Here is a 26,276-nt window from a genome sequence, read left to right on the forward strand (position 1 = left end):
TGCCTGCAGTGTCTTTTCTAAAAGAAATCATACAACCTGGACAGGCATCTGAAGAAAAAATCCTGCGTGCGCTATTTTCTACTCTGAGAGAAGTTTACTTGGTGACTTCTGGCAGAAGTTATTCCATGTGGACTGCTTTGTTGTCTGTAGTCAGGTCAGTGCAACCTACCCTTGGCTTTTATGTGCCTAATCTGCTTTTTGGAAACATTTTTAGTGGTGGTGAACAGAGTAGTTGGCGCTGAGGAGGACGAGACACACGAGGAGAAAGGCCAGGAAGGAGCACGAGCACTTTTAAAAGAGGCGCTACCTTTGTGCCTTATCTCCACGTCAGTCAATGTTCACTGCCTTAACCCCCCCTAGGTGTATCCGAGGGGGAGAGGGACCCTGTCGGTTTGAGGCTGTAACGGTCCGGGGACGGCAGCGGCCTCGAGCGCTGCCCAAACCCGAGCGGGCGGCAGGGGGCAGCGGCGCGCGCCCGGCCGCCGCTCTGCGCCTGCGCGGCCGCCGCGGCCCCGCCCCGGCCGCGGGGAGGACTTGGCCCGAACCATAGAGGAGGAGCGGCAGGCTGCCGGCCTCTCTAGGCGCCTGCCGGAAGAGCGCGAGGCTGGGCGGGGCCGGGGCGCTGCGGTCGGCCCGAGGCGGGGAGCGCGGCGGCGGGCGCCACCATGGCGGGGACGGCGCTCAAGCGGCTGATGGCTGAGTACAAGCGTGAGTGCGGCGGGGACGGGGCTCGGCGGCGCCGGGCTGCTTTCGCGAGACTCGGGCTGCGCCGCAAAGCCCCGGCTCCGGGAGTCGGGAGAGCGGCGGGGGCCGGGCCGTACTGCCCCCTGCCGGCGGCTGGGCGCGGGGGGGGCTGGGGGGCCGAGACCGCCCGGGGCAGGCTGTGGAGGGGGGGGGCAGCCCTGGGGGGTTGGCTGGGTGTGGGGAGTGGCTGTGGGGCAGCAGCAGTCCCGGGGAGGGTGGCTGCGGAGCGGGAGCAGCCCGGGGGGGGGGTCAGAASTACCTCTGGGAGGGTGACTGTGGGGCAGGAGCACCCCGGGGGGGGGAGGGAGTGTCTGTGGGGTGGCCGGTGCCTGTGGGGCGGGGGACTGCCTAGGTAGCGGCAGCCGTCGGGGGGGGCTGTTGCTGAGGGGCAGGAGCAACTCCGCTGTGGAGTAGGGGGTGGCTGTGGGGTGGGGGACAGCCTTGGGTGGGGGCTGGCCGTGGGGCAGGGGCAACCCTTGCGTTTAGCTGTGTGTTGGGGGGCGGCTGTGAGGCGGGGACAGCCCTTGCCTCTGGCTGTGGGGCAGAGGCAGCCCTGGAAGGTGGCTGAGGCGAGCRGAGGGGACTCGGGGAGAACAACCCAGGGTGGGGGGATGGCTCGAGGGAGGGAGACAGCCCCGTGGGGTGAGGACAGCGCTGAGGGGTAGTGCTGGGCCTTGGGGCCACCTCAATCCTGGCCCCAACCTCCCTGCGGCCCCTTCTGGCACGATCCTGCTTCAAACCAAAAGGGAAACAGCGTGCAGAACCTCCCTCCCGAGCCCGGGTAGGTTTGGGGACTGGGCTGCTGAGGAGAGGGCGATGAGGCGCAGGTGAAGCAGAGAGCCGGGCAGGGCTGTGCTGTGGCCTGAGCGGGGCGCAGGCCCTGTCCCTCTGTCCGTCCGGTGGCCCGGGGGGGACCTCGCTGTGCCCGGCCAGTGCTTTGCCAGCTTCCTGTCAGCTGCCCTGCTGGATCAGCAGGGCTCTGCCTGCAACCTTTATGCAGATGCTGTGGTGGGGTGGGGGGATTAAATGGTGCTGAAATCTCCGAAATGTGAGTGTGAAAGAGGGAAGTGAAGAATGAATAAAACATCTTTCCTCTTTGAGTGTTTTTTTTTTTTTTGGTGTTTTCAGCCACGTGCAAGTTGTTCTTGCTCTTTTCTATTTCTGCAAATCACAGGCAGATGTGGGAGACTATCCCGAGCAATGAATCTGTGTGTGAATGGTAGTGCCAACACACCGTGTTTGGCTTGGCTGGCATATGTGTTAGCTGTTTAAGCTATGAAACTGAGAGGTAGTTTAGGCACGGTTGACATGTGCCTGGAATTTCTTGGTATAGGGAGCTTAGTCATGGTGGAGGTCTGGAAATCCTGGGCAAGTAGCCAAATTCTTTTATTTTTGTCAAGTTGTATTTTCCAGGTGGAACAAAATGCAGCCGGAGAAGCCTCTGTCTCATAGTTTTGTTACCTGGGAGATAATTAGATGCTTGGTTGAGAGCTTAATGGAATTGCTGCAGTTAGGAAAAGCATTTAAGCTGGAATTCGGCGATGAATGACATAGACTTGTTTGTTTGTTAAAAGTCTGTTTGAGATGTGACTTGCTGATAGAGCCCCAGCTGGAGAAATTTGCTGTGCCAAGTGACTGGTATTCTTCCTGCCAGTCCCACCAGAGGGAGCAATAAGGCTGTTTCATTTTCCTGCTTCTCTGGGCAATGTAGCACTACAGGGACTCGTCTGATTGCTGCAAGGCCAATACGGATGATCTCCTTACCTGTGCGCTTGCAAGGTGTCTGAAGGCGACTTCCTTTTGCAAGAGAGGCAGTTCTTTTTTGTTTACCTAGTCGTTTTCAGGTTTTGAAATTATGGCTTTTATATAAGGCAAGGAAGCAGAACAGGGAAAAAAAAAGAAAAGAAAAGAAAAAACAGGTTGTGAGGTAGTGTTTTTGCTAGGTGAAAGATGGCATTTGGCTGTGAGGATTGGTCTTCTGCTTCATGGTTCAGTGAAGATTATTTTCAGGGCTTCCGAGGTTGGCCAGGGATGAAGAATTGTTTCCCATGGTACCATCATTTGGAGGAAGAATTATCTTYGGTCTGTGAAAGGCAGCCGGGTGTTTTTCTAGATGTGTGCTTCCTGACACAGCAGTGTGGGTCTTCTCAGCCCATTCTGCAGTGCACATGTCTCTAAAGTTACCATCGCACAGGCATTTGGGGGGATCAGGGCCAGCATGGGATCACAGCCACACGGACTGCTGTTGCTCATGGGAATGAGCAAGCCCTGTTGGTGCCATTGTACGGGTTAAGCTTGTGCTGACACTGTGTCCTAGAAACCTGCATTTTTCTATCACCATCCAGAAGCACTGACCTAAAAGCCAGCAGCAAAAAGACCTGGCCCTGCTTTTATCTGTTCTCTTCAAGAAACCCCCTCTGTCCCCAAAAGCATTTTTGATCCTCTGTTGTCGAGCAGCTCTGAGATCTTATTGGAATGTCACATATGAATGAATTGTTCAGGGATGTAGCATCAAAAAGAATTGGACTTAATGTTAGAGGAAGGCATTACATGAATCATCCCTGAACAGTTGCTGGTGTAACTCTTATCATGAACTGAGATAACATCTTGTTTGTGATCTTGTTTTATAATTTCCCAACTTTAATCAAATATACTGCTACGAAAAATGAATGTAACCCACAATGACTAACTGTACAATACTTCTGGAGACTTGAGTTAGGGAAGTAGAGTAAACCTAAATGTTCAGTTTCTGCTGCTGTCTGGAATACCCTGTGTTATGTGTGCACTTCCAGGATTACGTTATGTTCTTTTAATGGGTGTTTTGTCAAACTGTGCTACAAAACACAGAATCAAACCTCAGGTATAACCCTTTCCTAGTATCCTACAAAAGACCAGTTGTAGCTCTTTAGAAGTTGTCCTACCTTGTAGAGATTTTCAGTGCAAATATTTTGAAAAAATAAAAATGTTTCCTAGTCTTAAGTAGATAATTCTACCTCTTTTTGCTTTTCTCTATACTAATTACGAGGCAACAGGACCATAGACTGAGACTTGGCTTTGCATGACCTTTCAACTGCCTTCCTCAAGATGCTTGTTCCTTGTGCTTATGTACGTATAGTGTGGCCAGTGGCAAAAGGGCGTGGGGAAACCGAGGTAGCTTAAAGTGACCCCTTCCTCCCTGCCTCCCATGTTAGATGAAATCTGTGTTCTGTTTCACTGCGCAGCTTCACAAAAGTTTTTGCCTGCAGAGGAGACAGGCTTCAGGCAAGAGAAGGAGTTGCTTCCATTGACGGCATTGCTGATCGGTTGGTTTAAAGTGCATGTGAAACTGCAGCCTGAGATTAAGCAGCATCAGTGTTGGAGAAGACTTTAAAAACAGATGTGTTTACATATATATATGTGTGTGTGCGCGTGTGTCCCCACAATTATTTTCTTTATTTTTTTTTCTTTCTCTCCTTCCCTACCTCTTCCCTTTAGTTATTCCTAGTTGTGACAGAAATAGGTTGGCGATCAATGCCTTGCTGATAGGTGTATTTTGATTACCAGTTCTCTAATTCTTTCCTTATTTATTTGGTTTTAGTTTTGGCCTTTGATTTTCTGTGTGTGCGTGTGTCTGTGTTTAGATCTGTTTAGTCTTACCTTCTGTGAAAGATGCTTTACTTTATGAGGAGTTTCAACCTGTTGGAGCCCAAATGTATTATTTCCTTTGGGGAGATGCTGTGAAATCACTCTATTTTCTCTTCCTTGTGGAGAAGGAAAGGAAGATGGGTAAAAGGCTGTGGGTAGCCAGTGGAGATARATTAATCTTTTGTCCTTGTTTAGATCTTTATTCATGTTTTTGGAGTGTGTTGATTTTTTTTTTGCTGTCTCATCTCTATTTTTATACACTGCCAGAACTAATTTAGGTAAAGCATTCAAAAATAAGAAACCCGGACTTAACTCATATTAGGGCATACATTTTGGTTATTAATTCTAAATTTAGAATAATTAATAGTGTTAAAATCTGAAATTAGTCTCTCAATAGGAGCTTATACTTAGGAGACTTAAGAGATGGAAACCCTCTTTTTACCTTTGCCACTGGCTTGCTGCATGATCTTGAAGGTATCTTGTCACTCAGTAAATTTGTAAAATTTGAAATACAGACGCTTTGAAAACATTAAGTCAAATTTATAGATATGCAAGAATTACAGTTCTGTGCACTATATAGAAAAATATTTCCTTTCTGGTACAAGGAAAGAGGTGTTTGAGCTGTGGGACATAGTGCTAACAGATACTTTTAGTCCTTCTGTGCTCTCARTAATATCAGATTTAAGTATGGTAAAGAACAGTCAGAATTAAAAAAAAAAATACTGAGAAGGCACGGACACCTTCCTTCTACAGAGCAAGTCTGGTGCTTCAGTCAGTGCTTCTTGTTCCTATCGTTGGGAGAGGGCTCGTGTGGAGCTAGAAGAAAGCTCCAGCTGGGTGGAGGGTGATTAGCTCCTCTCTCTTGGGGGGGGGGGGGGAGTGATGAAAGTTTATAGTAGGACTCTGCAGCTGTCACTGCTAAACCACTGCTTTGAAAATGCTCTTTTTTCCCCTAAGCATAGCATTTAGGAAATGTCTCTGAAATTCAACACCAAATAAAGTAAATCATGAAGTCTATGAAAGCAGGCTGTAAAAAATAGGATTTAAAACAGAGGGTTCACTTACAAATGCTAATTCCAATAAACAGAGCGCGCAGCTGAGCCAGTTTTCCGCAGTCAGATCCAGCAGACTGAGCCTGTGCGGGGTAACCCGGTTCAGTGAGCCAGTCAGCAGTTTTTCTGTGACTTTTTCTGCTGAAGCATTTATCCCTTTGCCTATATGGTTGCTAGGTCAGATGTGAGGGATGTGGCAGGAGTGCCTAGCTGAGGACGGAGGGGAGCGCTCCCCTGTGCATACACTTCTGTGTAAGGTCACATTACCTTAGGTGTCATTGTCTGTTCTGACAATGAAATGCTGAGTCAGAGAAGAGGGAATAAAACTGGGAATTTCGTGCAGAGTAGGAAGAAAAAACTGTGGTTTTCAGCATCTTAGTCCAGACCCTGTCAGGTACTGATGCGAGTATGTGCCCCTAGTATTTCCTGAGTCTTGTGCATTTTATCACCTTGGAGATGTGCCAGACTGTTACAGTTTTTAAATGCATACTGTTGAACTTCTCTTTTAAGAATATGATCGGTCTTTTTAATTAACCCCTTTAACAAGAGGACATGTTTTCAATTCTCTCCTTTTCGCCAAGATGCAGTTGATCTGTAATGACTCCATAGTGAGCAATGAAATGAAAGGGAGGCATTGACTGTGTGTGCACCCAAAGCTGTATTGAGTTCCTGATAGCAGCACTACAGTACTGTCGGTTCTCTATTTCGTTCAGACTCAGTGTAAAAGCAAAGCTTTACTTTAAACTGTAGCTCCTGTCTTACAGGCTGAGACTTCGTTGTGTTTGGGTTTGGAAGCAAATCCCCTGACGACATGCAGCAAAACCATCCTGCAAACCAAACGAATCCAAACGAGATGCCTTGTGGAGGATGGGAAACTGGAAGCTCTGCTCCAAAAGCTCTGCAGTGCTTAACAGAGACATTCCAAATCCATGCGGGCTCCTCCAGCATGCACCTAACACACACATCTGAGTAGAAAGCTCTGCAATCCCCAAATTCCCAGTGACACCCTGAAGTGATTTTCATCATGTATTTATACATGGCCTAGTGCATTATCTGCCTTCCTTTCTGCCAACTGCAGCTCCTGCGTGTGACTCTGTTGCTCCTTTGTATTCCACAGAGACTTTTTTTCTCGTGATAGCTTTTCCCTTAACCTTTTCAACCCCCCTTTTTTTTTTTTTTAGATCCCTTTTCTGTCTTTCCATTTGAACCTTTGTCCATATTGTCTGCTAGTCCTTCAGCCTCTCAAAGGTCCTTAAGAGGACATTGCTGATGACAAACCAGTTCCATGAGAAGCCTGAAAGCTTGCCTGGTGGTGTAGGATAATCAAAGGGTGGTATCAGGAGGCTGTTAATCTCATGGATCCTGTTGATTGTGACACTGGTGATTAGTGCTATGTAAAATTCAAGCATGGGAAGGTGGTGGCAGAAACAGGTTAACCACCTGATGGTAGCAGGTGGGGGAGTTGTGATGCTCTGCAGGATGATAGCTGCTCCCTTGATCCTTGTGGGGTCCCAAAGTTTCAGGTGAGGATGACAGTTGTGGTGCCAGCTCATGGCAGGAGGGCCTTTCCAGTGCCCCCTGTGTCTGAAAGCTCAGATCCAGTTGTCCCAAGGATCATGAGGTTCCACTCATCTGAGGTTTTTCTCCTGGACCTGCAGTCACCAGTCAACCATGGGCAAGGAGCTGCAGCACCAAGGGCTCCTGCAAAGTCTTGCTCCTTGGAGAAAAGGGGATCTGAGGAGGTGGTTCTCAGTTTGTTCAGGCCATCTTTCTGTTGTAGCTTCAGGATCCCCTCTCATTTTCCCCTACAGCTCCTTGTGGCAGATGTTATCCACTCTCAGCATGGGGAGAGAGGTCAGGCAGCTGGTCCTGGGTGTTACCCAGAAATGGCACAAGAAAGAACAGAAATGAAGTGTCAGTGTGGGAGTCATTTAGGTGGTGGTGGCTGACACTGACATGCTGCTGTCATGAGTGAGACAGGTAAGAGGACAGCATGGCCTGGCATTTGCTACAGGGGAATAGCTTTCCCTGAGAACGTTTTAAACCATGCATGTAGTGGGGACCTTCAGTCCAGAAGGCTAAACTAAAGCTGACATGACATTAACCTGGACCGGATATAGTGGGGAAGGGAGGACTATTAGGTCTGCTGATCTGCTCCTGTTGTGCCCTATTACTTGCTGAGAAGCTGTAGAGGGACTGGATGTCTGAAGAGCCTGGGAACGGAGCAGGAAGCTCTTTGGCCTTAGCTGACTAGCTAAAATCTTCCTGCAGTGAAAGGATAAAACAAATGCTCTGATCATGTGCCTGTTGTTGCTTGCTTAAAAAAATTGGAATTCTCCTCAACATTCCTTGAAAATTGCCTCATTTTGACTTCTATTTTGGAAGCTCTGGTGAGACTAAAGCAGCTAATACCTTGCCAACTACTAGCAATTTGTGCTTTGTAGCTCTTGAAAGCTGTGCTTGCAATTTGAATTGTTCTAGGCTGATCACACACAGGGTAGGATGTGACCATGCACCTGTAAAAGGAGTTTTTCCTTCCTAAATGACTAGGTATCCTAGCAACTACTCAAAATCAAAATCAGAGCTAATGTGCCCCTTCACTTCCCAGTTACTGCTTTGTCTGATCCTCAAGRATGCCAACCGCTTTTGCTTATCTTGGAGGGGAGAGATGAGCAAGGTGAGGTGGAGAATTGAACCTCCGTCTTCCTAAAACCTCTTTGCTCAGTGGGATTTCGCTCTTGCTTCCTATTGCTCTGGTTTCCTTCAGGGGAGGAGAACCGTAAAGAAGACCCTTGGTCTAGCTTTCAACTGCAGGTGACGAAGAGAGGATATTGTCAGGCAACAGAGAAGGCTGCTTCATAGCTCTGCCAGTGCCGGGTCTGAAATGATGATGCTCCTTAGGTTTTCGAGTGAAATCGTGTGATATATCAGAGGGATTATTTTATAGAGACAGCCACAAGATGGAGCAAAATAGTTCCAGGAGCTCCCAAGTTTAACATCTCCCTATTTCTTTTTGAAAAACATGTATGAGAAAAGCTGTTCAAGAGACCCAGCTATCCAGCTGAAAAAAGCTGCTCTTTAATGTCATTATTCTCATATTTGGGATGTAGTCTGAAACCATGATACTGAGCTTCAATCCGTTGCTGTGCTTCTGAACTTAAATGAGGAGAGGTTTGTGCCAAAGTTAATTGCGATCTGAATGAACTGAAGAGTTTTGCGCTCTCTCCTGTCAGCGTATCTCAGTGCTTTCTAAAACCAAAAATCCCTTAACTATTTTGAGACAAGAATCTGTGCACAGTTTTGTGCAGCGTTACCCGCAGTTTTCATTTGTAACCAAATAAGCGTTAGGGTAAGCGTCTCACTCATTGGTTCCTGATCTTTTTTCATTTTCCCTGGTTATGTGTTCATGCTTGTTTACACACATGGGGATGTGCGTGGTGTTTTCTGTGATTGCTTTTTGTGTGTTTTGGGTCACTGCCTGACCACAAGCGATCGATTGGGAAACACTGTTCCGGATAAGCGCTTCTGAGCCCTTACTTAAGTTGGCCTAATTACTGTCACCTCCTCTGATCTGACACCCTTGGACCTCTGCCTGCTCACACCTCGCCTGCGGGCTGCCCTGCCTCCAGCTCAGAGCTGTCTAACTAGTGTTCAGCCCCCAAATCTTTGGTGTGCCTGTGCCCAGCTGAACTTCACCTTACGAACACTACCACCCCAAGTGACTCCAGAGACTGGCAGTAAGGAAAGTTGATCCTCGTTACCCTAGATAGTAGAAAAAAAAAAGTTATTTCATCTGCATGCAGGATGCTGTGCTTCAGCAGGCTGGGAGGGAGGTACTGATGCTGAAGCTGATGGTAGCTGATGATTTGGGAATTGTATCAGCTTCCCGCAGAAACTGAGGATAGATTAATTGAAACTTGCTGTGTATGGTCATGACTGCTTTGTTTGTTTGGTCTCTTTTTTTCTTGCATTTTCCAAGCCAGGCAGAGGGAGTCAGATTAGATCCAAGGAGCACAGGTGCTTGTCAAATCTCTCTTCTGCTCCTACACATTTTTGTGTTGCATTTTGTGTTTTGAATTAAGATGCTGTCAAGGATGAATCAATGCAAAATGCTTACAGAATACAAATCTCTTTCTCTCCAGGTTGTTGAGTTTGCACCTCCGGATGCCAGGCAGTGCTCTAGGAGAAGCACGTTTCCCATGCTTTGTGGAAAGAGAGTTGTTCTGGCCTTCCTCCCAGTTTCAAATTGTTGCCCCCTGGAAAACTCATTTTAAGAGCCTGAAAAATCACAAGACCACAAACAATTTTGTTTAGAAACTTAAGTCTTGCATGAAAAAGTTAAATTGTCAGCAGTGGGAAACTAGGCCTTCTGGTTTTTAAATCTTGCCCAGTAAAACACGGCAAGGCATTCTGCCCACAGTGTTCTCAAGCTTTCTTCCATGGGTGTCTGCTCCTAGAGCCTTGGTGCTGAGCTGCGGCGATCCAAGCGCCGGCTGAAACTTTCAGACTTGGAGGTGCCTTCATGTTAACCCTCCCCGTGTTTTTTTTTTTTACAGAACTGACCTTGAATCCACCAGAAGGGATAGTAGCAGGTGAGGAACCGAACAGAGTTTGTGCACTGTGGAGTTGTAGCCTTACCTGCTGGTAGCTTTAAACATTGTTTTGTTTTTTTCCCTATAGGTCCTATGAATGAAGAGAACTTCTTTGAGTGGGAAGCTCTGATTATGTGAGTTAATGCCATTTTGTATCTGAAATCAGCACTTGTAGTCTATGATTAGCTTTCAGGAGAATAAGAACGTAAAAAAGAAAATCTTAATTCTGCATAACATCGACTTTGGCTTGCCTTTGCATGGGAACTTTGTGTCCACCCCAGACTAGGAATTATATTTGGAATTTAAACTGTGGCAGGGGCATTACTGGGCTTGAGTGGTGATCTGTTGTGCTGGCCTTGTATAGATGTTATAATAAGAAACATTTGGCATGTGTAACTCTCAGATTTTACAGGAATCACCATTTGGGCTCCATTGAATTATGTTACATGTACAAACACTGTAGGAAACAATAAATTGTTTGTAGATTACGCAAACTTGTTGGGAACATTGCTCACCTGCAAATGCGGGATAGGTTTTCTCATATTCTAACTAGAACAAAATATACAGCTTACCAGTGACGGGAGAAAAAAAAATCAATGTCTAAAATTAGTTTACTTATTCAGATTTCTTCTAGAAAAAAGAAGGGGGATAGATCTGACAAAGTATTCAAACTTTTTAAAAAATTCTTTAAAATCTTTTAAAATTCTTTAAACTTCATGAATCAGCTGATGTTGAAAAGAGATTGTGATGCAGTAGTTTCATGTAGAAAGCTCTGGCTCACTAGCTGTTGTGTTTTGGGAGGGTGGCAAAGACTTCTTTACAAAGCCTTCTCCTCCTCCTCCTCCTCCTCCTCCTGAGCTGATGAGTATGGTTGTTTGCAGCAGGATTTAACTTGAAAGGAGGTAATCTTCCAGACAATCTTCTTGTCCAACATCTTACAAGTCTCTTTTGGTTAACTTACTCATGATGTGCCTTTCCTTGGGAATTTTGAATGTATGAAATAGCTGGTGATTTCTTACAAATTAAAGTTCCAAATCAGTGTGGGGGTGGAAAAAAAGAGACCTTTGTCACTCAGCTCTGACAATTTATCCAAATGCCACAGTTTTATGAGTTCAAGAAGCTTCAAGAAGCTCCAGATCACTAAGTCTATCTTGAGGCTGATGATCAGAGTTACTTGAGGCGCTCGTTTGGAACTTATGTTTCAAGAATTCTATAGTAAAAAGTGGTGATTTACTTTTCTTTAGTCAGAGCTAGGTGGTCCCTGAACTAGCCCCTGAGGACACTGGCAGGGAATAGAGCTGGGAGCAGGTTGTGGCTGTTTCCCTGTTCGGGCTGTATCTGCTGTGGTCTTGGAAGATGTTCTGCTCAACCAGTAGTGCTGAATTACACGATTCTCAATTATCGTGCATGGAAGAACTTTCCTAGCTTGGTTTAGTTGGTAGTTCTGCTTAAAAGTGTGTTGTCTAAGGGTGAAGGATGAGCTTTCAGACTCGGTGTGGTAAAAGGATAATGGTTTAAATGCTAGAACTCTGTCTTTTGGGAGCAGGCACACAATTCAAGAGCATCAGCATATCCCCTGCTCCACACAAGCTGGCTGTATGGGTGAGCTTACTTTATAGCAAGCGCGAGGCTCTGAGTTACTTTAGGCCATGGTGAAAGGAGACCTGGACTACCAATATTTGTTTGCTGAGCAGTGTTAAGAGTTTGTAAATGCCTCTGCTGATATGCAGCAGTTTATCCTATCATAATCAGGTTGTATGTCCAAATTCTTTGCTCTGTGAGAGTACTGTAATTTCAAGAGTGTTTTTGACTAGCTGTGACTTCCAGGTAGTTCTGTCTCCTGAAGATAAACACTTAACATAGAAATAGGTGGTTAGTTCTCCAGCACCAAAGATATTGGCTGCAATGTCTAATGCTTTGTCTTCTTTCTGTAAGTGCGGTAGTTACCACTTTTTAAAGCATGACCTTCATAATGAATGGCATCTCAGTTCAGAAAGCTGTGCATTGCTTTGAGTTTAGGAATCGCAACAGATTTAATGCATTTCTTGGAATGTGGAAGGAAGTTCCTGTCTATCAGTACTTTTTCATAGCAGAGATTTTGCGGTTTATTAGAGCTTTCATGGAGGACACGCAGAAGTACTTTTATATTTAATTCATTACATGGGAAACCTGGGAAAAAATGTTTTCTATAACAAAAATTTAAACAGCAGAGGAGTGGCTTGCAAACTTGAAAGCCCTTTAAAGTGCTGAGTGTTGAGCTTGAGGTCTTTGTCAGCGTGAACTGAGGGGCGGAGGTGCTTTAATTTTGGTTTCTGTATTGTGTGTGTGTGTGTCATAATAAAATTATATTTTAACATCTGCTAAATTTTGAAGCTGTGGTACAATAGCAACATGTTTACCCTAAACATGTTTGGTTACTTTCATCCCTTTACAAAACTCTATTAATAAAAATGTTTGAGTACATTTGGAAAGCAAGCTAAATAACTTGCTTGTATTTGACTGTGATAATCTTCTTGAATGTTTTGTAATCTCAAATGTACTGTGTGAGATTCTGGGAATGAAACAGAAGTGCAGATGAGGAAATTAAAGCAAGATCAGCCTCAGATTTGAGACAAATGAAGCATAAAAGATAAGTAAGGAGCATATTAAAGAAACAGAGAACAGAACACTTTTTTTTCTTCTCTACCCCCATTTTGTTTAAAGAAAGCACATGTAATCTCAAATAAATAAGAAAAAATGGGACCTAAGAGAGAAAAGTCCAAGATATCATCCATTTATCAATCCAGAGATAGTCTGGGTAATGTTACAGAGATTGATGTGAGAGCTTGGCTTAGAGATAAAATAATCTCTTTTAAAATAATAATGATAATTTGTATTTCCGATGTTCTCGCCTGCAGCAGTACTGCTGGATGTTGCATAAATGTTAAGGTTGTATTGACAGGCATGCATGATAGAACAGTTTTTATACTCCCAAAGTGTGTGTATTTGCCTAGATCTAGAGGTGAAAATGCAATGTGGTGGTAGTCTTTTTAAATCATGAAGGTTTAGAGCCTGATGAAAAATGCACCCCTTTGATAAGGCATCCAACAGTAGCTGAATTAGTGTATTTATGAAAACCAGATCTTTGCAACAGGGTGGTTTGTTCATGATGATAAATAGTCCCAACATGTCAAAAGAGTTCATCAAAATACCGCTTAATTTCTTAGCACTGCGTGGGGTCCAACAGCGTGTATTGTGTTGTGCAAGCTCATGAATTTAACATTCGAAGTCCAAGTGGTTTTGTCCTCTTCGGTTGGGCTTATGAACTTCAAAAGTGTTGGCTCATGCAAGTGTGTGTTGCTATTAAAGTTTATCCCCAAAAGACACAAAAACACATAATTGTTAAGAACTTTATTAGCTTAAAGGTTGCTTGAAAAATAAAAAGTTTAAATTGAAGCCATCTTATCAAAAAACCTGTCCAGAAAGATAATTAGATCTATATATAGGCTTATGACTTTTGTTTTGTTTAGCATGGAATTCCCCTTTTTGGCATCTGACGACTGTGGGTTTTGGTCTTTTTCCAGCTTCTTTTGCAAATAAGCCATTTACAAATGTACTTGAAGGTATGATTATAGAATTAACTGTCCTTATCAATTCGCTTCTCCCTCCTATTTTGGTAGACACCTGCCATCCTTTTCTTCCCCCAACTTCATAATTAATATCTAGCTCATGGAGTTCAGAATTTCTCATCTCCATGTTACGTCAGGTGTCAACAGAGTTCTTCGTAACATGATTTTCTCTGCATTCAAGTTCAGCATCCTTGTATGTAGCACTGACAGTATGGGAATAAAGAACCTTTTGTTAGCTTCCTACATTCATACAGATGTCATAGTCTCTTGGAACAATAAAGAATATGAAAGAAACAAATACGTGAACAGGAAAAAAAGGTTGACGAAAACGCTGTTCACAGGAACTGGGTCAGAATGTGATCTGAATGTGTCAGTACCAACTACTTAATGTTTTCCCTACCCTTAATTGAACGTTACTCTTTCAGTTCCTGCTGCTTCTGAATCGTTTGTGTGGTATTGCCATTTGTAGGTGAACATCTGTGGAGGTTGAGAGGATTATTCTTAGACTACAGAAACCTACAAATTTCTTTGTGATCCTTTAGGCTGAAAAGGACTAAATGAAGTAGATGTTAATTGTGAAGGACTGTTTGGATGCTCTCCTGGGCTTTGTGCAAATCCTTAACATCTCTCACACATGGTTAGTAAACAGCTTGGTTGCCTACCAAGTCGTTTAATGCCACACATATAATGGCTGGAGGAGAAAGGACATCCCCTCCCCAATGCGTTATTTAAGTTTGTAGAGTAGCATCATGTGGGGACAAAGATGCCTCTGGAGACTGAATGCCTTCCATGTGCTAATGGCTAGTGATAGCAAGTGCTTTCTCTTTTGGGGGTATGGAAACTTTGCTTAAGGTAATGCTTGCTTAATTTGCTGAACTGTTGGCTCAGTGCTGTTTGCTCAGAGGGAAGGTTTCACTTCTGCATGGCCTGGGTTTTTTTTGGAGGAATCCTAATCAGATCTTCCATACCCTGGACTCCAACTAGCAGCTCAGATGAGATCATAGCATAAGGCATCAAGACTTTGAAAATCTGGAAGTACTTTGAAATCTCTACAGAACAGGTGGTGCAATTACAAAAGGTGCTGTGCTCTTTACCTTTTTGGCCCTGGTGATATCCTATTTGAACTGAAAGGGATGCTGTCAAGTTTGAATTTTGTGCCCTTCTGAGTGTTTTGTAGTTGCAAATGCTGTTTTGGATTAACTTTAATTATTTCTTTGAACTTGATCCCTGCAGTAACGAATGGCTAAAACAAAAGCAGTTTCCACACTTAATATAGGGCCTAAAAATGGAGCGTGTTGAGTTAACATAGCTAACAGAAGAGCCCTTAAGGCTGTGTGTTCGCTCTCAAAAGAGAGCATTAGACACCCACCAGCTTTTCAATGTGTGTATGTACATACTCTTAGAAGTTCAACAATAAGCCTTTAAAATGCAGCTGGAATTAAAATGCTTTTGAAAAAAATGCATTGAGTTTACTCTCAGATGCAGTATTGAATCTTGAATAAATAGGGGAAAGACTAGAAAGGGGACAAAAATGGTTGGGATGGTTTAGCTTTGATTCTTGCAATACAATGATGCATTTCTCTGATCTTGCATGCAAATGTCAATATTCAGGTTTAAAACACTTCTTACTTGTGTTTATGATTCTCTGAGACCTACCAGCCAAGTCTTTGGAGTCCCAGAATTTAACAGGGTGAGCCTCTTAGGTCTTTAGGTTTTGTCGGTCTCGACTTTGTTTTTCTTTAGGTTGTTGATGCACTCTTAACTCTAAGGAATCTTTGACTGTTTGCCTTAGAAATTTTATGTTCTTTCTGGCATGGAGAGTGTGTTTGTGGGTTGGGAGGTGGAAGTATGTATATATTTCTAAGCTTTATTTCCCAGACAATATAGCCCTTGTTTGAAGAGCTTTCTGCTGAATACATGAGGTTTCCTTGGCTAAGATTTTTGGTGATGAAGCTTATTTCCTGATCTTTCCAATCAGGGGAGATGATGTTTATTTTATAACTTCCAAATGGTTTATCAAGTTTGAACAAATCATGTCAAATAAACTCTTTTGCTCATCTTCCAAATGTGTTTTGTGTAGAGAGGGTAAAATAATTGTCTTTATAGTATCACTTGATTGCGCTTTGAACTAGATGACGAACACAAAAGACAATGTCAAAGCCATTTGTTCTCAGTGTGCGTTTGAGGGAGTGAAAACTGAATACCTGAAGCCTGTCAAGAAACATGTTTGTCCTATATCTAGCAATTATAGCCCCTGAGTTGTGTTTTCATTTTTACAGAACATTGCTGTATTTTTTTGCATCAGATAGTGATAAGTGTTTGTATGGTTATGTTCCATCCTGGCAGTTTGAATCTTCTTAGCTCAATTAGATGACTCCTTGCCTAATCCTTGTTTTATAAATTATTTTTGAGCTGCCGTGTTTGACATCTCTGTCTATGCAGCATAACAGTATCTTCAAAGACGCAGGAGTTCCACACCTGCCTGYGCTTTCCCTTGACGTGCAGACTCTCAAATCCTGGAACATGCCTTGGAGCCAGATACTCCAATTATATCCAAACACACCCTGCTAATTAAGCAGTGTTGTGACCTTCCTAGTAATTTAGTGTGCAAGCTTTGATTTCCCCCTTCCCTCCCCCACCCCGTATTTGGAGTTAAGTTTATGAGGTGTAGGGTAAGAGTGCGTTAACTCTTTGTCTTCTTGAGAAGATGATGATATAGCCCAAACCTAAGATGTCTCATTAGACAAGAATTTGGGTGAAAGAAATATTTAAAACTCTGGTGAATAGCTTTTTTTCTGTTTCTAGGGGTCCTGAAGACACCTGTTTTGAGTATGGTGTTTTCCCTGCCATTCTGAGCTTTCCACTCGACTATCCGCTAAGTCCTCCGAAGATGAGGTTCACGTGTGAGATGTTTCATCCAAACAGTAAGTTTGATGCAGCAGGATATTTGAGGGGAAGTGGGTTGCTTTTGCACCATAAAGAAACAACTTTTGCAGCAGGACAGCTGGTATTCCTTACCAAGAGTGGTTCATTTCCTTTCAGACCTTGAGTATGCTGTAGGAGTGTTTGGCCGTCCAGCAGTTTTGCTCTGTCTTAGGGTCATGCTCTCTCTATTACGTTAGTCTTCATATGTCTTTTGATCATAAACAGTCTAATAAAGACCCCAGCAATTTGACTGCTTTTTAAGATCTTTCCAGCAATACTTGAAACTATTGCAAAAATAGTCCAAAGATAAATGTTTTGTACATGACATGAGATTTTGTAAAATAATAGTCAGGGTAGGCTCTTCTCCGTGTTCCTCTGTGACTGGTGTTTAAGTACAGTAGGTCGGTGTATTTTTAACAAGTGAAAATCTGTTCATATTGACTAAAGTTTGGAAGTGGCTTTACTTAACAGCATGGCTTTTTCCCGTTAGATCAGGCATTTAGTAACATCTCTGATGTGATCTTTCTGAAGTACAGAGGGCTCTGTCCAAACAGCTGACAGACTCGTAGGCCTTTAAGATATTATTGGCCTTTTCTCTGCAATTCTGGTGATGACAATATCTCAACTACATTATCTTAAGGCTTTTGAGTGGAAGGAATTAAAGTAACAATGAGTATAGCTAACAAGTTTGAGCTTTGAACAGATAAAAACCCCTAAATCCCCCTTTACAATGCAGAGCTCTCTTTTCTGGCGTAGGCCTTAGTGGCATTTCTTGTAAAATTGTTACTTATTGCATCTGTTAAATCAACATTGATTCTGTAAAGATTGTTTATCATCACCCAGATTTGATGAGCTGGATCCATATTCTAGGCTATTAGGTCTCTGCAGCCTACAAGCAATAAAAGGAAAATGCTGCCCCCTTGCCTAGTGTTTCCTTCCAAGCTGACATTCCTGCACTTGCACAACACAAATCTTAATCTCAGCTGGGAATTTATTTATTTCATCCGATTCCAAGGAGTTTTGCAATTTCTTGAAGTTCCTCTGTTTTTCCCTTCTCAAAACACCACTAACACAACACAGATTCTGGCCCATTTAATCCACAAACAAGCCCATCTTTCTGTTCTCCTCTGGGGGGCACATCTGCACTGTGCAGTGTAGAACCGTGCAAAACTGCCCAAGGCAGTTTAGCATCACCTGCGTCGCTCTGATGTCTGCAGCAGTGCAGCTTGGCACCTGGAAGTGGTATGGCCACATCAGCACATTGCTCCAGCTGGACTCCTTCACCCAAACTTCTTGGCAGTACCAATCTCCATGAGCAAATCCATGTCCATGCAGTACTGCTTTGCTTGTTCTGGGCTTGGCTTGAGGATCTCTGCTCAGAGCTGCGTTGTGTGAGCAGCCTGTGGCATCAGCAGGCAGGATGGAGTGCGGAGGAGCTCAGACTGCCCGACTGTCACGTGTTACAGAGTGTCTCTACACCTGGGCACTTCCTCCACAGAATTGGCTGGAACATATGGGATGTTCAGCTGTCAGCTGTTTAAAGTCCCATGACTTGAGGTTGAGTTAAGGTAAATTTGAGATCACCAAAAATAGATGCTCAAACCTTTCTTCTCRGATGGGATTGAGGTGGTCTGGTTATATCCAGAAAGGCTGTAGAAATGGTGGCCATGCTGTGCTTTTTGCATTCCTTAAATGCTTACTCCATCTGTGAGAAATTGCAAGGAAATTGTTTTTTTTTTWWAAAAAAAATCTGCTATGCTTTCTTGCCTTTGCAGTGTTTGTGCTATGCATGGGGGGAATCGAGACACCACGGAATTCTCTTCTCTTACAATAAAATGGTTTCAATGGATTCTTTGGCTGAGATAACTTCAAAGTAGCAATTAATGAAAAGTCTTGTGTTGGCATTTAGCAACAAAATGGGAGATGTGTACTTCTTCATGCAATCAGCCTTTTCTGTCTTATCTATGCTACTGTGATCCAACTGTTTTAAATGAGATACTGCATAAAAACATTAGAGTAATTTACAGGTGAAATATCTTCTACCAGTGTGTTCCTAACTTGCAGGGGAAGTGCTGATGCAGCACGTGCTGTTTTCATCTCTTCCAGCTATGGCTAGACCAGCTCCAATCCCCAGCCTGGGGCTGCAGGAGGGGGTGTAAATATAATAAAAGTCTTTTGGAAAACTTGCGTGTTCCCGACTTGTACAGACATTAGCTGAGTGAATGGAAGGATCTGGAAACAAGCATAACCGCTTCCAGCGGTCATTTGCACTTTTTTTTTGCTTTTTTTTTTTTTTTTYTTTYTTCCTGGCAACAGTACAGGTTTGGTCACCAGAGGAGTAGAAGCAGTGAAAGTTCTAGGTAAAGTTGTAATTCTTTGGGACGCTGCTGAATTAGGCCACCTTCCTAAGCAGCGTTTTGACCTCCGTTGTCTTTCGGTGCTGCCTCTTCAACCTCTCTCTGGCCTCCTTATCAAGTCAAAGGAGGCCTGTCCAGCGTGTGAGAAGACTTGCACTGAGGCAGATGCTTTGCTGATGTTAAAGGTGGGAGGGGAAGACATCTGGCTCCTTAATTGATAGCTTATCTTTTTTCTGTGCACTTTAATGCAGCTGTGAGTTTTAAGTAAAAATGGAAAAGTGTTGTGAACTCTCAGTAACGTTCAAATTGAAATCAATTATTTGTAACATACCATTTTTCTCACCCTGCTGCAGCAGTGCAAGTTTGCTCGGTTCTTTTTCATGAACTCAGTCCAGTGAAAGACTCAAATGTGCATTCAGTGCTGTATGACTGTTACTGTTCGGTTTAAGCAGGGCTAGTCACCTACTTGGGGTATATCTGTGCATAAATAATCGGCTTGTTACACTAAACAACATCTCTTATTTTTTTCCTAAGGAACCTATCACCGATATCAAGTGATTTGAGTGCTCCTGGCAGGCTTCTGTTGGGGAAGTATGACCCTAGTTTTAAAATTACGTAATGGAAATTTTTGCTAGATTTTTTAATCTTTCCAATTCTGTGTGCTCTTGCCTTTGGATGAAGACATTTAAAACTGGATTTAACATCAGCCGGATGAAGGCAGAGTCAGAACATTCGTCTCTGCTATGGATCTGAAGCGGCCAAATGTTTCCTTTGAGTAACAATCAATCCCTTCTACTTCTTGTGCAGTTTACCCAGATGGGAGAGTTTGCATCTCTATTCTCCATGCTCCTGGCGATGATCCCATGGGATATGAGAGCAGTGCTGAGCGATGGAGTCCTGTGCAGAGCGTTGAAAAGATCCTGTTGTCAGTAGTTAGCATGCTGGCAGGTAAGGACTGGTGCTCTATTAGGAGTAACTCAGGTTGCAGTTCTTGAGGCATAGCTAGAGCTTCTCCTTGATGTTTGATTTGTTAAGCAGACAAAAGATGCTTAAACTCTGCTCTGCAGCAACCAGAGTTCCTAAAGCCATAATATTAATTTATTAATACACCAATTCTCTGAAAATAATTGAAAAAATAACAAGGCTGAATTAGTAAGCAGGTGCTTCCAGGTTTGTGAGTGACTGCACTGCATTTCTTCAGCAGTAATTAAGTACATGGTGATTGTCAGGTGGTGGGTTCTGTGACTCAGCTGGCTCTCTGCTCCTGTGCAAAACCTGTGCTCAGGCTTTATAGCTGCTATGATGTCTGTTCAGCTCTTATAGGTCTTTTAGAGCTTTTGATTACCACCTCTGCTGGATTTAGCTTTAGCAGCTGAAAGGTTATCAGCTGGAACTAATCAGTATGGTAAATTGGAGTCCATGGCCCCTGTGATTCACAAACCAGCTCCCTCCATTTCTGTTTCAGTATACCAGGCTGGGAAATGTACCCCGTTCTGCCACCTTTGATTTAGAGGAAGCCTTCCTGAGAAGAGGAGTGTGGTGAACAACTTCTTGAGTAACCTCTTAAAGGGTTTTCCCTAAATCCAGCAAGGATTCAGATCAGATCTGTCACATACATCTCCTTGAAACTTGGGTCTTTTTCTGCATTCTTGATAGAGCCACTGAACTGCCTGAGGACAGAAGTGTATCCCTTATAATCAGTCTTGTGTGATAAAGGTTTAGATGTTAGAAGCAACAAAGTTGAACAGAGAGAAAGCAACAGACTCCTATGTGTTGACTGTTTTAGTTCCAGAATAGTAAGCTACTATTGGGAAGCCACCCAGATGAACATCTGAGCACTTCATTAGGCTGCCCGTGGCCTCCGAGAACTTGGCTTGTGGTACAACCTTACCTAGACTGGTCGGCTGGGGAGTCATCTGCGCTCTTGTTCTCTGACTGTGCATCTTGATTTCCCATGGCTTTTGGAGGAACTAATCCAGAATGTGAATTGTCAGCTTCTTTCCGGCTGCTGACAAACTCTCAGCTCTGGCTCTGCAGATAGTGTAAGCCCGAGCATACCAAACTGAGTGACTTACCCATCCATCCCCACTGGTGCCTTTTAATGGCAGATTATCCGCATTGTGCCAAGAAAGATGTGAGCCTAAGAAGTCTACCATGAACTGGGCTGTGGAGGATTTGGACTAGCGTGTGAAGCAGAATGGGTAGCATATGCTGTATCTTAGTGACTTGTATAATCCTGTGCCAGTTGTCCTGCTGTATGCTTACCAAGAGCCTGATAAGCCCCATGCCTCAGCTTACCTCTGTACAAAATTAAGAATTTGAGTCACAGGAGCTTAATGCACTTTGCAAAGCACTCTGAAATCCTCAGAGGAGAGATGTTGCAGAAATGAAAGGATTTTATGTTTTTTCCATAGAGCAAGCCATCCAAAAGAGTGACGGAGCCTCTTTGGGTGGCCTGGTGAGGGAGGGCTTTATGTCTGGGAAGCTGCAGGAACGGAAAAAAATATTTTGCAGGGAGCAGTTTGCACTTCTAAAAACCCTTGACAACACCACTGGTGAAGCATAGTTTTATTCTGTGTGCGTGCTGGGGCTCAGCTGCTGAGAGCGTGAACAAAATAAAACAAAATCTTACTGCTCTGCTACCTGTTTCTGCCCTAAACTCCACCTTGCTGTCATATCCTCTTGTGATCAGTGAAATAACAACTGTTTGGGGGAGCCAGTGTCTGGAACTAGATTTCCTTTAAGGGTGCTTCCGTAATCCCAAACAGAGGGAGTGTGCCAAAGCCACAGGAAAGTGGCTGTGCAGAAGCATTACTGAMAAAACGAGAGGGTCTTGCTGAATTGCGTGCCTGCCCACCTGTCTTTCCATCTTTCTTGTTTCAGAGCCAAACGATGAAAGTGGAGCCAATGTAGATGCCTCCAAGATGTGGCGGGAAGACAGAGAACAATTTAACAAAATTGCCAAGCAGATTGTGCAGAAGTCACTTGGACTTTAAGCTCCCAAAGAGACTGCAATGTTTTGTATTTCTCTCCACCTGAGAAAGAGCAGTGCTGGTACCAAAAAGGCAAACTTTGCGAAACTATTGGCCTAGTTCTTGTTCATCCTGTTTTTACCATCTTTTTTTCTGCTTCCACTGCTCCAGAGAAGCCTCTAGTTCACTCACTAAATTGCGTGGCAAAGGGATTTATTACTAGGAGAAATATGGGAGCAATCCTGTTTCAAAGGCTGTTTGTTGCTACCTCACTTCGTGGTATGGGAAGCTTGAAGACTTTGCAATCTAGAGCCCACTTCGGTCAATCTGCTGTTCGAGAACAGAACTGTTTTAGATTATCTGCTGGAAGAATTAGTTTTACATTTGTATAGGCAACATTGTATCTGGAGCACCAATAGACAGAAAATAATTCTACAAATTTTATGATGCTGGGAAAGTTAGAGATCACATTTGCAGTCAGAACTGATTTAGGTTAGCAAGAGAGGCTGTAAAACAAGGATATAATCAGAATAGTTTAGTGTAGAAAGTGATTTTGCACCATGTAAATTTAAGAGAAGGTCTAGGTCGTTGTTGCCAGTGACTGGCTAGTGGTCTAGAATAGGCTGGTATTCCCATATTACACTGTGAATCCATATTGAGCCTTTGAGTCAGTGTTTGCTTAGAAGTCCCCCAAACTGCTGTATTATTCCATAAAGACACTCAGTATAACCTTTGGTTGCAATTAGATGTGCATTGTGCAAAGACTGGATTCTTAAACACTTTGGTCACGTTCGCCGTGGGCTAGGTCATCTGCATCCTGAAAATCCAGTGAGAAAGTGTTCACACTTTTGGGAATGTAAAATATCTCCACAGGATGTTGAGAACCTCTAGGCACTGTTGGCCTTTGCCATTAGAGCCCAGATTACCCTTTTTTTGGGTGAATGAGCAAAGACTAGCTTGATGGATTTTAAATTAACCATAGCACACTTTATGATGACTGCTCTTGCATATTTAAATTGGAGTCGGAGAAAATCTCAATTCTGCTTTCTAGAGGATGAAAAGATGCACATTTAAAACTGCAGAATGCTGCAGCCGACTTCTGGTGTGGAGGGTGCAGGATGGTGAGAAATACCAGCTGCAGTGATCAGTTTGTAAAACCGCTTCGGGGCTGCTGGTGACCTTTGTGCTTTGCAAGTGAACCTTTTGTCCGGGTCCAAATCTTCTCCAGTGTATTGCAAGCAATGACATGCACGCTGATAGCACATGGAATCAAATTTTGCTGGCTACTTGAAACAGGCTAAATTTGAGAAGGGCTTTCTTTTTCGACAAAAAGCACGCAAAGGAGTCGTACTGTGGAGAAAGCTTTACGGAGGTGCTCGTGTGCGTGTGTAGAACTTACCAGTATTTGATGGCTTGCTATCCGTGCTGCATATTCACGTGCTGCAGATCACAGTACACCATCTTTTGGTATCTCTGAAGAGTTTGTAGTGCTCTAACTTGCCGAGTTTACCTCTGTGTGCAAGTAATTCTAGCTTTGGTGCAAGGGTTGGGGTGGGGGGGACCCAACATAATTTGGGGGCAGAAAGATTATGAAATAGTATTGTACCTAACTAGTATTTCAAGGCATACAGGAAAATGTAGCGTTTATGTGCAAACTGAGAGCATTTTTGAATTGGAATAGATGGTGCGTAGCTCATGGGAGTACTACAGCCGCTTTTGGAAACAATGCTGGGAGAGGTCTGTATGCCACATGGCTTATGACTGATTAAGCAAACATGGCAAAACTGGGCTCTTTTTAAGTGCAGAGTATTTTATTCATGTGTGCTCACTCATTATCCTTATTTTATGGTGGGATTTAGTCTGTATACTGAAAATAAAGAGATTATATTTTCTCCTTTCGTAAAAGTATGCATATGTGTTTCTCTGCTTTTTTTATGGGTAAACAACTGGTCAAGAGAGTCCAATTCTGACTTGGGCCAAAGGACTGAAGGGGTTTATTCTAATGCAGTTAAAACACTGGGGATGCTTTATAGTAATGGAAGAGCTGACACAGTTGGTCAGGCTTTGCAGACAGACGTCTTGTCTCAAATGCTGACAATCACTTAATATTTCAAAGGAAAGTGTAAAAATCAAGTAGCCAACAGATGCGATGAAGTTTGCTTCTCAACAAAGGTCTTGTTATGATCTGTGTGTCTGGCCTTAGGAAGGTCTTGTTATGGTCATAGCTGAATCATGAATTTTAATATAACAGTCAAAATCTGCCAATATTAGCTCTTGGATTTGAGAAGGACAATTAGATGTTCAGCTCCTACTGAGAACTTCCATAGTCCCCAAATCTCTGTTGCTTAAAAATAAAACCATTTCTTTTTAAGTGATTGGCATGCAGTGAGTTTGCTATATCGGTTGTTTTAGGTCACTGAAGTACTTTTGCCACTGAACATTAGCCAGAAAGTTTTAAAGATGACAGAACGTATGTAGAGGTTCGTCTCAAAGAAATGGCTGAGAATTAAAAATTTGCCTTGTCTAGGTAACAAGAACCATCTTAAAAATGACCGTTCAGATTAGTTCCATGTCTGCACTCTGGTGAGACCTGTAATTAGTATTTAATGTACTAACAATTGTCCCATCAGTATTCCTGCTTTATAGAGAGGCTTAAGTGGGGCAGCACAGTCAGTGCATTAGAATCCCTGTTTGTATTACCCAGAGAAGAAGGATAAAACTTCATTATTATTATTATTATTATTATGCCATAAAAAAAATGAATCCTATTGCACAGCATGTGTTATCTCGAAGGAGTGCTGTATAACCTGGGTCTGTGCAGAGGCCGTCAGGCCTTTCCTGCAGTGCCTGGCAGATAGCGTTGCAGGCTTTCTCTGCTAGGATTTCAGTGCTCAGGCTGCTTTTGACAACTTGAGAACATCTCTTAGAGTTCTAGCTTGTAAAGCTGCTCTTTTGATACTGTAATAGATTTCCCTCAAAGACTTAATCCTCTCCCTTCTTAAAAGATTATTCACGTTAGCAAGTTGTGTAATACTAGCTGGTAGCAACATTTTTTCTGAGCGGTTGCTTTTTCTCAGTCTGAAACAGTTGCTGTAAAACGCATTCCTTGGGGAGTGTCACAACTCTACAGGTGTTATGCATGCAAGTAAAGTATTAAAGGTTAAAAATTGCCTTTCTCTGGATTATATTTGCTTTAGGCTTTTATACAAAAAAGTTTCAATGAAGCTGAAAAAAGGCAAGCAACGTCCTCTTTAAAGCCTCCGTTTGTGTGTGTTATGCACATGCGCGCACACACTTTTTTTTTCTTTTTGGCAGATGGAGCAGTGTCAGAACACACAGTGGGATGTAAGACATTCATTAATTGTGTTTTGTGTGTGTGCATGCAAGTGGTTCTTTGAAAGTGCTAACTGCTGTACGAAAGGCGTTGGAACCACATGAAACATCTGCAGCTTAAGGGCAGAGCAATCAAGAGAGTTGTTTCCTGCTTTTTTGGGCTTGAACTGTATCGTGAATGGAAGGTGGTGCACTGCCTTCAAGATGAAATGGTGAAAGCTGTGTGTCTCTGGAAGATTCTTGTTTTCTTTCTGAAGTCACATCTTAGCAAGGATGCTGTGTGATCTTTTACCTCTGTGAGAATAAAGACACATTGGGTACGAGCTGCTTGGACTCTCCGCGGGAACACAGGAGCATGATTTAGTTACTAGATTTAATTTGTGTTTATTTTCTGTTGATTGGCGCACTTTGGAATTGCTGTTAAATTTGCAAATAGTATTTTTAAATGGCTTTATGCAAATCAAATTCTTTAACAAATGAGCTGTGCAGCAAGCCCTCTAAGTTTCAAAGGATACTTCTTACCTACATAAGAGCAGCCCAATACTAGGGTGGAGTAGAAGGACAGTGCAGATGCCTATAATGCTTCTCGCTAGTGCTCCTGACCTTACGCAGTACTGCTTCTATGGTATTATCTTGTATTAATTTGGGTGTGAGCTGTGATTCTGTAATCGAATGACAAGATGGACAGAGGCAGTGCTGTGCCTATCATCACTGGCTGAATCAAGCTGTACGGTTTGTGTTTGCCTAGTCTCTCACTAGGAGTACATCTTGTCCTTCTTGAAAGGAAGAATATCCCGTCTGTCAGCCACTGCCTTAGATGCCACCAAAGGGTCCTTCGCCCACATCCATGGTCTTAGCCTTGCGTGGCCGTGGGGGCACTGTGCTGTGGGTTTTGTGCAATCTGCGCTCTGCTTGAGCGTTCGCCTCTTAAACTCTGCGTCTAACTGCTACCATGATTGTACCAATGCCATGAGGTGGAAAAAGTATTTGAAAATTACACTGCAGCTACTGTAGACATCCAGGTATGATTCCCAAACTTCATCATTGCCATATCACTGCCTCTTTTCAC

General features: G+C 43.4%; 1 protein-coding gene across 5 annotated transcripts; it reads left to right on the plus strand.

Moving 5' to 3' along the window:
• Positions 1-23,782, plus strand: UBE2G2 (ubiquitin conjugating enzyme E2 G2). Of its 5 annotated transcripts, XR_003255445.1 has the most exons (7): positions 605-708; positions 9,977-10,012; positions 10,101-10,146; positions 16,426-16,544; positions 19,710-19,850; positions 20,368-20,944; positions 21,786-21,871. XR_003255445.1 is itself a non-coding variant. In XM_026077349.1 (6 exons), exons 3-6 carry the CDS (start codon positions 10,106-10,108, stop codon positions 21,896-21,898), a joined length of 414 nt encoding a protein of 137 aa, XP_025933134.1. In that variant the 5' UTR covers positions 1-154; positions 9,977-10,012; positions 10,101-10,105; the 3' UTR covers positions 21,899-23,782. The 5 variants fall into 5 exon arrangements, 4 of the variants coding, with proteins under 4 accessions (XP_025933134.1, XP_025933132.1, XP_025933133.1 ...); XM_026077349.1 differs by lacking the exons at positions 605-708; positions 20,368-20,944 and adding an exon at positions 1-154 and having other exon boundaries at positions 21,786-23,782; XM_026077347.1 differs by lacking the exon at positions 20,368-20,944 and having other exon boundaries at positions 608-708; positions 21,786-23,782.
• The last annotated feature ends 2,494 nt before the right edge of the window (positions 23,783-26,276 follow it).

The sequence above is a fragment of the Apteryx rowi genome, unplaced genomic scaffold (assembly GCF_003343035.1).
Source record: "Apteryx rowi isolate R43461 unplaced genomic scaffold, aptRow1 scaffold_450, whole genome shotgun sequence".
Classification (NCBI taxonomy): domain Eukaryota; kingdom Metazoa; phylum Chordata; class Aves; order Apterygiformes; family Apterygidae; genus Apteryx; species Apteryx rowi.